Source organism: Artemia sp. Qi Xiang Cuo, chromosome 13, assembly GCF_049724085.1.
Source record: "Artemia sp. Qi Xiang Cuo chromosome 13, ASM4972408v1, whole genome shotgun sequence".
In the NCBI taxonomy this organism is placed as follows: Eukaryota; Metazoa; Arthropoda; class Branchiopoda; order Anostraca; family Artemiidae; genus Artemia; species Artemia sp. Qi Xiang Cuo.
This window is the reverse complement of record NC_142806.1, coordinates 23,269,590-23,283,538: the sequence shown is the minus strand read 5'-3', so window position 1 is coordinate 23,283,538 and position 13,949 is coordinate 23,269,590. Positions and strand designations below refer to the sequence as shown.

The window sequence follows — 13,949 nt, the reverse complement described above, 5'->3', positions numbered from 1 at the left end:
CGATAAGCTAGAATAAGATAGAAGAAGAAAAAAGATAAGAACATAATGACAATAAAAACTGATCAAGGATAAATTTATGAACATTAGCTAGTGTAGCAGTTTTTCTGTATAAACCGTATAGTTTTAGACAGTTATAGTCAATATCACGCTAGTCAATAACACTCAGATATGTAAAAAAAAACAAGAAGTACAACGATAAGATAAAATAAAATAGAAGAAGAAAAAAGATAAGAACATAATGACAATAAAAACTAATCTAAGATAAATTTATGAATATTAGCTAGTGTAGTAGTTTTTCTTTATAAACCGTATAGTATAGACAGTTATGGTCAATATCACGCTAGTCAATAACACTCAGATATGCAAAAAAAACAAGAAGAAAAACGATAAGATAGAATAAGATAGAAGAAGAAAAAAGATAAGAACATAATGACAATAAAAACTAATCAAGGATAAATTTATGAATATTAGCTAGTGTAGTAGTTTTTCTGTATAAACCGTATAGTATAGACAGTTATGGTCAATATCACGCTAGTCAATAACACTCAGATATGTAAAAAAAAAACAGAAGAAAAACGATAAGATAGAATAAGATAGAAGAAGCAAAAAGATGAGAACATAATGACAATAAGCACAAATCAAGGAAAAATTTATGAATATTAGCCAGTGTAGTAGTTTTTCTGTATAAACCGTATAGTATAGACAGTTATGGTCAATATCACGCTTGTCAATAACAATCAAATATGTAAAAAAAAACAAGAAGAAAAACGATAAGATATAATAAGATAGAAGAAGAAAAAAGATGAGAACATAATGACAATAAAAACTAATCAGTGACAAATTTATGAACATTAGATAGTTCATTAGTTTTTTCTTTATTAACATATTAGCATAGAAATTTATGTTAAATATCAATATATTAAATAACACTCATATATGTAAAAAAAAAACAATAATGACAAAGATAATAAATAATAATATAGGATAAGAAAAAATATAACAACATACTTACAATAAAAACAACTCAATGATAAATTTATAAATATTAGATAGTTTAGTAGTTTTTATGTATAAAACGTATAGTTTAGACAGTTTTGGTCCATATCACGCTAGTCAATAACACTCAGATATGTAAAAAAAAACAATAAAAACGATAAGATAGAATAAGATAGAAGAAGAAAAAAGAGGAGAACATAATGACAATAAAAACAAATCAGGGATAAATTTATGAATATTAGCTAGTGTAGTAGTTTTTCTGTATAAACCTTATAGTATAGACAGTTATGGTCAATATCACGCTAGTAAATAACACTCAGATATGTAAAAAAAAAAACAAGAAGAAAAACGATAAGATAGAATAAGATAGAAGAAGAAAAAAGATAAGGACATAATGACAATAAAAACTAATCAAGGATAAATTTATGAATATTAGCTAGTGTAGTAGTTTTTCTGTATTAACCGTATAGTATAGACAGTTATGGTCAATAACACGCTAGTCAATAACACTCAGATATGTAAAAAAAAACAAGAATAAAACTGATAAGATAGAATAAGATAGAAGAAGAAAAAAGATAAGAGCATAATGACAATAAAAAAAAATCAAGGATAAATTTATGAATATTAGATAGTTTAGTAGTTTTTCTTTATAAACCGTATATTATAGACAGTTATGTTCAATATAACGCTAGTAAATAACACTAAGATATTTAAAAAAAAAACAATAATAAAAAAGATAAGATAGAATAATATAGAACAAGAAAAAAGATGAGAACATAATGACAATAAAAACAAATCAAGGATAAATTTATGAATATTAGCTAGTGTAGTAGTTTTTCTGTATAAACCGTATAGTATAGACAGTTATGGTCAATATCACGATAGTCAATAACACTCAGATATGTAAAAAAAAAACAGAATAAAAAAGATAATATAGAATAAGATATAAGAAGAAAATAAATAAGAACATAATGACAATAAAAACTAATCAAGGATAAATTTATGAATATTAGCTAGTGTAGTAGTTTTTCTGTATAAACCGTATAGTATAGACAGTTATGGTCAATATCACGCTAGTCAATAACACTCAGATATATAAAAAAACAAGAAGAAAAACGATAAGATAGAAGAAGAAAAAAGATAAGAGCATAATGACAATAAAAACTAATCAAGGATAAATTTATCAATATTAGCTATTTTAGTAGTTTTTCTGTATAAACCGTATAGTATAGACAGTTATGGTCAATATCACGCTAGTCAATAACACTCAGATATGTAAAAAAAGAAAAAAACAAGAAGAAAAACGATAAGATAAAATAAGATAGAAGAAGAAAAAAGATAAGAGCATAATGACAATAAAAACTAATAAAGGATAAATTTATGAATATTAGCTAGTGTAGTAGTTTTTCTGTATAAACCGTATAGTATAGACAGTTATGGTAAATATCACGCTAGTCAATAACAATAAGATATGTAAAAAAAAAACAAGAAGAAAAACTATAAGATAGAATAAGATAGAAGAAGAAAAAATATGAGAACATAATGACAATAAAAACAAATCAAGGATAAATTTATGAATATTATCTAGTGTAGTAGTTTTTCTGTATAAACCGTATAGTATAGACAGTTATGGTCAATATCACGCTAGTCAATAACACTCAGATATGTAAAAAAACCAGAATAAAAACGATAAGATAGAATAAGATAGAAGAAGAAAAAAGATAAGAGCATAATGACAATAAAAACTAATCAAGGATAAATTTATGAATATTAGATAGTGTAGTAGTTTTTCTGTATAAACCGTATAGTATAGACAGTTATGGTCAATATCAAGCTAGTCAATAACACTCAGATATGTAAAAAAAAACAAGAAGAAAAACGATAAGATATAATAAGATAGAAGAAGAAAAAAGATGAGAACATAATGACAATAAAAACAAATCAAGGATAAATTTATGAATATTAGCTAGTGTAGTAGTTTTTCTGTATAAACCGTATAGTCTAGACAGTTATGGTCAATATCACGCTAGTCAATAACACTCAGATATGTAAAAAAAAAACAAGAAGAACAACGATAAGATATAATAAGATAGAAGAAGAAAAAAGATGAGAACATAATGACAATAAAAACAAATCAAGGATAAATTTATGAATATTAGCTAGTGTAGTAGTTTTTCTGTATAAACCGTATAGTATAGACAGTTATGGTCAATATCACGCTAGTCAATAACACTCAGATATGTAAAAAAACAGAACAAAAACGATAAGATAGAATAAGATAGAAGAAGAAAAAAGATAAGAACATAATGACAATAAAAACTGATCAAGGATAAATTTATGAACATTAGCTAGTGTAGCAGTTTTTCTGTATAAACCGTATAGTTTTATACAGTTATAGTCAATATCACGCTATTCAATAACACTCAGATATTTAAAAAAAAAAAACAAGAAGAAAAACGATAAGATAGAATAAGATAGAAGAAGAAAAAAGATAAGAACATAATGACAATAAAAACAAATCAAGGATAAATTTATGAATATTAGCTAGTGTAGTAGTTTTTCTGTATAAACCGTATAGTATAGACAGTTATGGTCAATATCACGCCAGTCAATAACACTCAAATATGTAAAAAAAACAAGAAGAAAAACGATAAGATAGAATAAGATAGAAGAAGAAAAAAGACAAGAACATAATGACAATAAAAACTAATCAAGGATAAATTTATGAATATTAGCTAGTGTAGTAGTTTTTTCTGTATTAACCGTATAGTATAGACAGTTATGGTCAATAACACGCTAGTCAATAACAATAATATATGTAAAAAAAAAACAATAAGAAAAACGATAAGATAGAATAAGATAGAAGAATAAAAAAGATGAGAAGATACTGACAATAAAAACAAATCAAGGATAAATTTATGAATATTAGCTAGTGTAATAGTTTTTCTGTATAAACCGTATAGTTTAGACAGTTATGGTCAATATCACGCTAGTCAATAACACTCAGATATGTAAAAAAAAAACAAGAAAAACGATAAGATAGAATAAGATAGAACAAGAAAAAAGATGAGAACATAATGACAATAAAAACAAATCAAGGATAAATTTATGAATATTAGGTAGTGTAGTAGTTTTTCTTTATAAACCTTATATTATAGACAGTTATGGTCAATACCACTCTAGTCAATAACAATCAGATATGTAAAAAAAAACAAGAATAAAAACGATAAGATAAAATAAGATAGAAGAAAAAAGACAAGGGCATAATGACAATAAAAACTGATCAATGATAAATTTATGAACATTATGTAGTGCAGTAGTTTTTCTGTATTAACCGTATAGCTTTATACAGTTATAGTCCATATCACGCTAGTCAATAACACTCATATATGTAAAAAAAAAAAACAAGAAGAAAAACGATAAGCTATAATAAGATAGAAGAAGAAAAAAGAGAAGAACATAATGACAATAAAAACAAATCAGGGATAAATTTATGAATATTAGCTAGTGTAGTAGTTTTTCTGTATAAACCGTATAGTATAGACAGTTATGGTCAATATCACGCTAGTCAATACCACTCAGATATGTAAAAAAAAAAAAAAAGAATAAAACTTATAAGATAGAATAAGATAGAAGAAGAAAAAAGATAAGAGCATAATGACAATAAAAACTAATCAAGGATAAATTTATGAATATTAGCTAGTGTAGTAGTTTTTCTGTATAAACCGTATAGTATCGACAGTTATGGTCAATATCACGCTAGTCAATAACACTCAGATATGTAAAAAAAACAAGAAGAAAAACGATAAGATATAATAAGATAGAAGAAGAAAAAAGATTAGAACATAATGACAATAAAAACAAATCAAGGATAAATTTATGAATATTAGCTAGTGTAGTAGTTTTTCTGTATAAACCGTATAGTATAGACAGTTATGGTCAATATCACGCTAGTCAATAACACTCAGATATGTAAAAAAAAAAACAGAAGAAAAACGATAAGATAGAATAAGATAGAAGAAGAAAAAAGATAAGAACATAATGAAAATAAAATCTGATCAAGGATAAATTTATGAATATTAGCTAGTGTAACAGTTTTTCTGTATAAACCGTATAGTATAGACAGTTATGGTCAATATCACGCTAGTCAATAACACTCAGATATTTAAAAAAAAAAACAGAAGAAAAACGATAAGATAGAATAAGATAGAAGAAGAAAAAAGATGAGAACATAATGACAATAAAAACAAATCAAGGATAAATTTATGAATATTAGCTAGTTTAGTAGTTTTTCTTTATAAACATTATATTGTAGACATTTATTGTAAATATCACGCTAGTAAATAACACTCAGATATGTAAAAAAAAAACAAGAAGAAAAACGATAAGATATAATAAGATAGAAGAAGAAAAAAGAGAAGAGCATAATGACAATAAAAACTAATCAGGGATAAATTTATAAATATTATCTAGTGTATAAGTTTTTCTGTATAAAACTTATAGTATAGAAAGTTATGGTCAATATCACGCCATTCAATAACATTCAAATATGTAAAAAAAAAAACAAGAAGAAAAACGAGAAGATAGAATAAGATAGAAGAAGAAAAAAGATAAGAACATAATGACAATAAAAACTGATCAAGGATAAATTTATGAATATTAGCTAGTGTAACAGTTTTTGAGACCTACTCAAAAACTTACTGAATAGTTTACTGAGACCTACTGAGCTTTCTCTGAGACCTACTGAGCTTTCTCTGAGACCTACTGAGCTTTCTCTGAGACCTACTGAGCTTTCTCAGTAGGGGCCTCCCCCAGGCCACTCAGCGCGTCCCCAGGTGGCGGATAGGGGATCGCCTTACAGATATGTAGGGTACTTCCATTGAGTAGGAGGCGCGGACCAAGGGGGGACCCAGTCCCTGGGGGTCCTTAATTGAAACTTGGGCACCCTCGCCCGGGGGACGTAAATACAGGCGGAGGAGGAAGAAGGCCCCTCGGATGTACACTCAGCAGGGCCCACCGGCGTGTGGACACGTCCCGTCCGTTACAAACCTTCTCCCAGCAAGGGGTTAAATTGCATGGTGAAGCAGAACACCATCATGGGAGGATCCCCTATAGGAGGACAACTGTGAAGGGTGGAGGATCCAGATTTATGGACAACAGCCTATGTAAGGTGGTGGAGAGGAATGGCTTTCCACCACCACCCATTTAGTCAAGAAACCATCTCTCTTGAAATCCTGAAAAAAGGGTCCAGTATTATACGAACATCTGCTACTGTGTCCGAGGTAACACACGAACAACCAATCTTCATGGATAATAATGCGATTTTACGTGCTACCGCGTCCGGGGTAACTGACGAACAACGATACTTGACAGATAATACTACGATTTTACATGCTACCGCGTCCGGGGCAGCCGTCAATCCTAGGCCTTGGACTACCCCCACTCGGGGCGAAAATCCACACGGTTGTTCCCTTCCGACAAAAATTACCCTACACTTTGGCACACTAAACATCCGAACACTTGCCAGACCGGGAAAACTAGATCTTGCCCTTAGAGAACTACAGAGATACTCTTGAGATGTTATTGGGCTTTCTGAGACTCACCTCCCCCGAACGAGTGAGTAAAACCTCTCTGGAGCCTCCCTCTTGTTGTCCGGCCGCAAGGACGGAGTTCATCGACAAGGTGTAGGATTCTTCGTATCATCAGCTGCCAAAAAATCTCTAATCTCCTTCACCCCAGTCTCAGAAAGAATAACCGTCTTACGACTAAAGAGAGCTTCCAAGAATATCACTGTCGTCCAAGTCTATACCCCAGACTCCATCAGAAGTGAGGAAGAATGCGATGAATTCTTTTTCACACTACAAACCGTCATTGACCAAATTCATAAAAAAGACGTACTGATTGTCTTGGGGAACTTTAACGCTATAGTAGGTATGGATAATACCGGCCGATCCGATATAATGGGGACTTTTGGCCACGAAAAACTCAATGCGACAGGGAAACGACTGCTCGACTTCTGCCGAAAAATGGAGTTATTCTTAACAAACACAATTTTCAAACACCGCCATTGACGTAAAGTGAGCTGGAGATCCCCAGACTGTAAAACCGAGAACATGATTGATTATATCCTGATATCGAAGCGCTGAAAGTCTTCCGTACTAGACACAGTAGCATTACCTGGAGCAGACTTCGACTCTGACCACACTCTCCTGATGTCAAGGTTCAAGCTAAGAATGACAAAATTACAAAAAGCAACAAAAATCCCAAGATTCCGGCTGGATCTGCTGCGGGATCCCGCAAAAAGGCAGACCTACACTTCCACTCTATCTGAAAAATTCCGAGAGATCCTGAAAAATCATTCTTCCTTGACCACTGCTAATGAGATAGACTCCCTGACCGAACAGGCTACATCAGCTATCATAGAGACAGTGAATGACGTCCTTGGAAGAAAAACTCCAAATGAAAAACCATGGATCACAGATGAGATCATTGCGCTATGCGAGGATAAGCGACTTTTTTGCAATAAATCCGACCGTCACAGTTGGGATACTTACAAGCTTCTCAAGAGAAGAGTAGAGTGAGAGATCAGAAAGGCACTACGTAACAACCTGCGAAAGAAATGCGAAGACTGCGAAGTACTCTCCAAGAAGGGGAATAGCGGAGCAGTTTTCAGAATGGTACGCGAGTTAAGCCGTAAAAAAAAGCCGCAGACATCAGTGATCCTGGACAAAGACGGAAATAACATCTACGATTCAAAGATGAAACTTGAAAGATGGAAAGAATACTTTAACGATAAACTGAATTCCCCAGTAGCTGCGGATCCTAAAATACTAACCCGCTTCCCCATACCTGACCAAGAACTCAGACCACCACCCCCACTTAAGTCAGAAACCGAGTAAGCAATCAAGACGCTCAAACAAGGAAAAGCCCCTGGCCCAGACGGAGTCACCGCTGAACTCATTAACGTCGGATCGGATGATGTAACTGATCTGTACCATGCCATTGTGTCTGCGGTGCGGGAAACCGGCCACGTACCCCGTCAGTGGTGCAAGGCTGCCATTGTACCCATTCACAAAAAGGGGTCAAAGAAAGAATGCGGAAACTACCGTCCGATCAGCCTCACGAGCCATCAGTCACGTGTCCTGACAAAAATCCTACTCCGTCACATTCAAGCAACAACTGCCTTTGCCATTGGAGAATATCAGGCCGGCTTCCGCCCTGGAAGATCAACAATCGATCAGATATTTGTCGTTCGGCAACTCATGGAACGACACATCGAAGTCAACCAAGAACTCTACCAACTATTCGTTGATTTCTGTCAGGCATTTGACCTGATATGGCGCGAAGGACTATGGCATATCCTCCTTCACTACGGTATCCCTTAGTAGATAGTCCAAATAATCAAGAGTCTGTACGACCAGTTCCGAGGCCAAGTAATAACCGTTGATGGGTTGTCAGAAGAGTTTACAACTTCGTCAGGAGTACTTCAGGGTTGCATCTTATCACCACATCTCTTCAACCTCTTTCTAAATGCCGTTCTGTCGATGATGCAGTCAGAATATGGCGCAACAATAGGAGGGGTGTTAATAGAGAATCTTGCCTACGCTGATGATATTGATGAGCTAGCCAACTCTACACAATAATTGCAGGCACAAGCTGATAAACTCTACGATACCACAAAGCCGTTCGGGATGGAGATCAATGCCAGCAAGACCAAAGTCATGGTAACTACGAGACGTGAACTAGATAACCCACCCATTATCACCATAGGCGGGAGACAGGTTGAAACGGTTGATCACTTCCTGTACCTTGGTAGCCTACTCTCCTCAGATAATTGCCATAGCTCTGTCGTGAAACGTCGACTTGCACTTGCTAGCTCTAGCTTCCGAAGACTAGCCAACCTCTGGAAAAGTAACCACCTATCCAACAAACTCAAAATGCGCCTATTCAACAGTTTAGTAATCCCCATAGTTATTTATGGATGTGAAACATGGACTCTGAAAACCGAAGACGAGATAAAACTTCTAGCTTTTGAGGTGAGATGTCTCCGTCGCATTTCTAGAATCAAATACACTGACCGAATCAAAAATGTGGAAGTACGTCAAAGGCTCCAGTCCACTGAAACCATACTCAGTAAAATTAAGAAGCAACAACTGCGCTGGTTTGGCCACGTCAAGCGAATGGAGCAGAGCCGCCCTCCGAAAATCGCCCTTGAAGGATCCCTCCATGGCCTTCGCTCACGAGGCAGACCACGAAAACGATGGGTGGAGAACTTCCACTTCGACAACGTCAAGATAGCCCAGCTATCACGTATCGCACCAGATAGAGCAATGTACCGAGCCCTTACGCATGAGCTAGCAAGAGGAGTGGCCCCAAAACGTCCCACGAGGATGGCCGGGACCTAAGTAAGTAAGTAATAGTTTTTCTGTATATACCGTATAATATAGACAGTTATGGTCAATATCACGATAGTCAATAACACTCAGATATGTAAAAAAAAGAAAAAAACAAGAAGAAAAACGATAAGATAGAATAAGATAGAAGAAGAAAAAAGATAAGAACATAATGAAAATAAAAACTAATCAAGGATAAATTTACGAATATTAGCTAGTGCAGTAGTTTTTCTGTATAAACCGTATAGTATAGACAGTTATGGTCAATATCGCAACTAGTCAATAACACTCAGATATGTAAAAAAAAAACAAGAAGAAAAACGATAAGATAGAATAAGATAGAAGAAAAAAGATAAGAACATAATGACAATAAAAACTAATCAAGGATAAATTTATGAATATTAGCTAGTGCAGTAGTTTTTCTGTATAAACCGTATAGCATAGACAGTTATGGTCAATACCACGCTAGTCAATAACACTCAGATATGTAAAAAAAAAAAACAAGAAGAAAAACGATAAGATAGAATAAGATAGAAGAAGAAAAAAGATAAGAACATAATGACATTAAAACTGATCAAGGATAAATTTATGAATATTAGATAGTGTAGAAGTTTTTCTGTATAAACCGTATAGTATAGACAGTTATGGTCAATATCACGCTAGTCAATAACACTCAGATATGTAAAAAAAAAACAAGAAGAAAAACGATAAGATAGAAGAAGAAAAAAGATAAGAACATAATGACAATAAAAACTGATCAAGGATAAATTTATGAATATTAGCTAGTGTAACAGTTTTTCTGTATAAACCGTATAGTATAGACAGTTATGGTCAATACCACGCTAGTCAATAACACTCAGATATGTAAAAAAAAAAAACAAGAAGAAAAACGATAAGATAGAATAAGATAGGAGAAGAAAAAATATAAGAACATAATGACAATAAAAACTAATCAAGGATAAATTTATGAATATTAGCTAGTGTAGAAGTTTTTCTGTATAAACCGTATAGTATAGACAGTTATGGTCATTATCACGCTAGTCAATAACATTCAGATATGTAAAAAAAACAAGAAGAAAAACGATAAGATAGAATAAGATAGAAGAAGAAAAAAGATAAGAACATAATGACAATAAAATCTGATCAAGGATAAATTTATGAATATTAGCTAGTGCAGTAGTTTTTCTGTATAAACCACATAGCATAGACAGTTATGGTCAATATCACGCTAGTCAATAACACTCAGATATGTAAAAAAAAAACAAGAAGAAAAACGATAAGATAGAATAAGATAGAAGAAGAAAACGATAAGATAGAACAACCTGCTCTAGTATTACAATTGAGTCTTTTTCTTGTCTCTGTGACAGCAATTGCTAGTAAAAACAAAAATAAACAGAAAAAGTGTCTATCCATATTAAATAGCCTAAATCTAAAACCTGCTGGGGCGCCAATTTCCTAACATTTAGGGGAGGAGCAAGGATTTCTTTTTTTTTTGCACAGATACAAAAAAAGTATTCTTCAAAATCTAGGGGAAACTTTTTTGTTTTTTATTTATTTTTTTGGTAAAAGTAAAATACCAAAAAAAGGTGTTTTTAAAAATCTGAGGCAAGGGCAATTGCCCCCTGCCCTCTAATTGTCACCCTAAAGACTTGCAAACAGAATATGTACGTCATGCAGTCTTGATTACAATTTTATTTATCATTTTTTAAGCGAAATTCCAAGCTTTTCTTATTTCCAATACATATTTCTATTTTTATGGTGACGTTCTGTTTTCAAACAACGCTTGGAAAGTAAAAATATATACATTTCTCAAATACATCCCTTCAAGAAGGGAATTGCTGGATATAATTACTTTCCAAATCAAGCTTTTCCGGACCAATTCAAACTACTTACCCCACCACACATTCCTGTTTGACCAAAAGTTTTTCGGCTTCCTTTCTCCCAGGGTTCAAGGTGGCTTACTTTGTAGTAAATCTCATCCACAACTTCATGGTAAGTCTTCAACTCAAATAAATTCACTAAAATAAATTGAAAAGGTAACAAATTAATCAATTGAAGATAAACTAAACTAATCAGAAACTACGGATAAACTAAAGAGAAACTTGAGAAGAAAAGTAATTTATAACAAACAAATGGACTTTAGTTTCAGCAACACCAAAAGTTAAAAAACAAGTTTTGAAAAAAACACACGAATTATATCTCTCTAAATCCTTTTCCCTCACCATCATCAGCAAGTACGTTTTACATCAACATTCTTGCATTACTCAAGACAATGAGACTAAAACACCTTTTCAATAAAATTTTGCTAAACCAAAAGTCCTAATTAGTCTAGTTAAAAACGTCTGAATTCAATATGATAGTTGTCTTTCAACGTTGCAACGTTCAATCTTGCAATTATCACATCATTGAAACCATTGAAAATTTGCGTGGCCTCAAAAAAATCAAAGGATCCACCAGTGCAGGTCAAGGACTAATGACAAATTCTCAAGTCTACACAAAAAGCTTAAGACAGCAGAGAGCAAGATGTACCTGGGACCTCCAGTATGAGTGGAGGCTTCGCACAATCCAATGCCCATCTTGGTCATAACATTATTCTCCACACTTTGCGATGCTCTTCTACCAACAAGAGTCAACATCCTCCACAAGCAATCTCAAGCCTATTACCTCCCACTTATTATAAATTCACGACGGAAAATATCATAATACAACGAGAAGGCAACCCAGATTAAACAAAATGGCTAAGAAGAGGCTATTAAGCCCAAATCAGCCAAAAGAATACCTATAAAAAAATATCCATTAATGAGGATCCAGTGCAATGCTCTGTTGCATACTAGGCAACAATTTCATCAAGGGGCATCGCCCTTCAAGGTCACCCTGCAGTTCTGCTAGGAGTCACAATTCTGTTTATACAAACTCGTGAAAGGTCTACCCTAACACCCAGATCAGGCCATGCAAGCAGGTTTTTCCTTAAGGATAGTAAAAATACCCAGCCTATCTTTGTCAGGGCATTTGCTAAGGATTTTGATAATAGTTCAACTATATAACTGAAAAGCTCAGCATAGCAAAAAGCAGAAATATGCTACTCACTTCCTAAAATGGACAAAATTTAATATTAACATGTGCAAGCCCATGGGAAGAAAAGATAAAAGCAGTGTTTGTCCTGAGGATTACTGGAGGACTCACTCCTACCTGAAAAACAAATCATTAAAATACAGGAAATATAGAAGAGATGGTTAAAAATATACTTTAACGAGCTAGAAAATCCCCCCGAAAAATAATACCCCCTACTGAATTTTTGCTGTTCGTACCTATGTGTGTAATAAAGCTAAAAAAAAATCAATTCAAAAATCAAAATGATGTCAATTTAAATACAATGTTTTAATAAAATCCGAGCACTAGTTGTACCACCATTTCAATATGCAGGAACCAAAAGCTCTATTGCAGAACAAATATCCTGTTGAATTCTATATTTCTGCTTCTAGTTTTTCAGTTCTGCTAATAGGTGAAATAATTCTTTTAGTCCTAAACTATCACTTTTATTATCCACCAGTATGGTACTGTTTTCAATTTCGACTTAAAAGGAATCTGAAAAATCTAGATAAGAACAGCCTACGGAACTGGAGAAAAAACACTGGATAGACTCCTAACTAAAAAAAATTAAATTATTTTATAATAATTCCAGTAACAGAATCATAACTGCACAACTGCATTGATGTACTGATAGCCAAACTTATGCAGCAAAATGATTTCAAATTAACTGACGAAGGCTTATTCACCAGGAAATAAGTCTCTCAACCAACAAAATAATTGCTTAGCCAGACAAAGAATGACTGTTTACCTTTCTTTTTTTCTGAGTAGAAAAAAGATTTCAAGTCGGCACACGTTCAACTACCAGCCTGAATTTGCTTTCTAAGTCTAGCCAATTCTCATCTTCTTGCAAAAACTGATAACAGGTTTCTGCTTGCTTGAACATCAGAGGAAAAACTATGCTGGCCTTGTCAGTATACAAATAATACCTTCTTCAATCCATCAAATGGACTAAAATGGTGATTTTCATATATGTGAATCGCGTAACTATACAATATTTTGAGGCACTACCGGGCTAGAATTAGGCATGTAAGTTATTCCAGAAAACACAGTAGTAATTACTGGTGACATACAATACACCAGGTAGCAAAATTGTATTTTGGTTCCTAATAGGAACTAGGTAATGACGACTTACCTTTAAAGTACTGTGATGATTGTATATTTGTCAGGATAAGGCTATTCAAATTCATGGATCTTTCATTTCCCCACACAGGCAGGTTGTTTCCTTTTTTCGCTGTCCTAATAACATCTGCATCGGATTCATCACCACCAGATGCCATCTATAATAAGTGCACTATCTATTAGTATTCTGTCTTAAACCTACAGTTATGCTGCTAGATACGAAACATGTTTTAAACAAAATTACTCAACCGGCATCATGTAAAAAACTAAACACAAAAAAAAATTCATAATTCTCACCGTATTATCTAAAATTTCATAGCATCTCTGGCGGGTAGCGTATCGTATCTTTTT

The 13,949-nt window shown here is 33.3% G+C and overlaps 1 protein-coding gene across 2 annotated transcripts in view; it reads right to left on the bottom strand.

Annotated features, from left to right (window-relative positions):
* The window catches only part of LOC148945088 (pre-mRNA-splicing factor 38B-like), a 61,232-nt gene that overhangs the window by 27,658 nt on the left and 19,625 nt on the right, over positions 1-13,949 (bottom strand). For both annotated transcript variants that reach the window (XM_089099481.1, XM_089099482.1), the window contains exons 2-3: positions 13,612-13,756; positions 11,283-11,407 (exon numbers count right to left, since the gene is read on the bottom strand). In XM_089099481.1, coding sequence (XP_088955607.1) covers positions 11,283-11,407; positions 13,612-13,756 — 270 coding nt within the window. The remainder of the gene's footprint in view (positions 1-11,282; positions 11,408-13,611; positions 13,757-13,949) is intronic.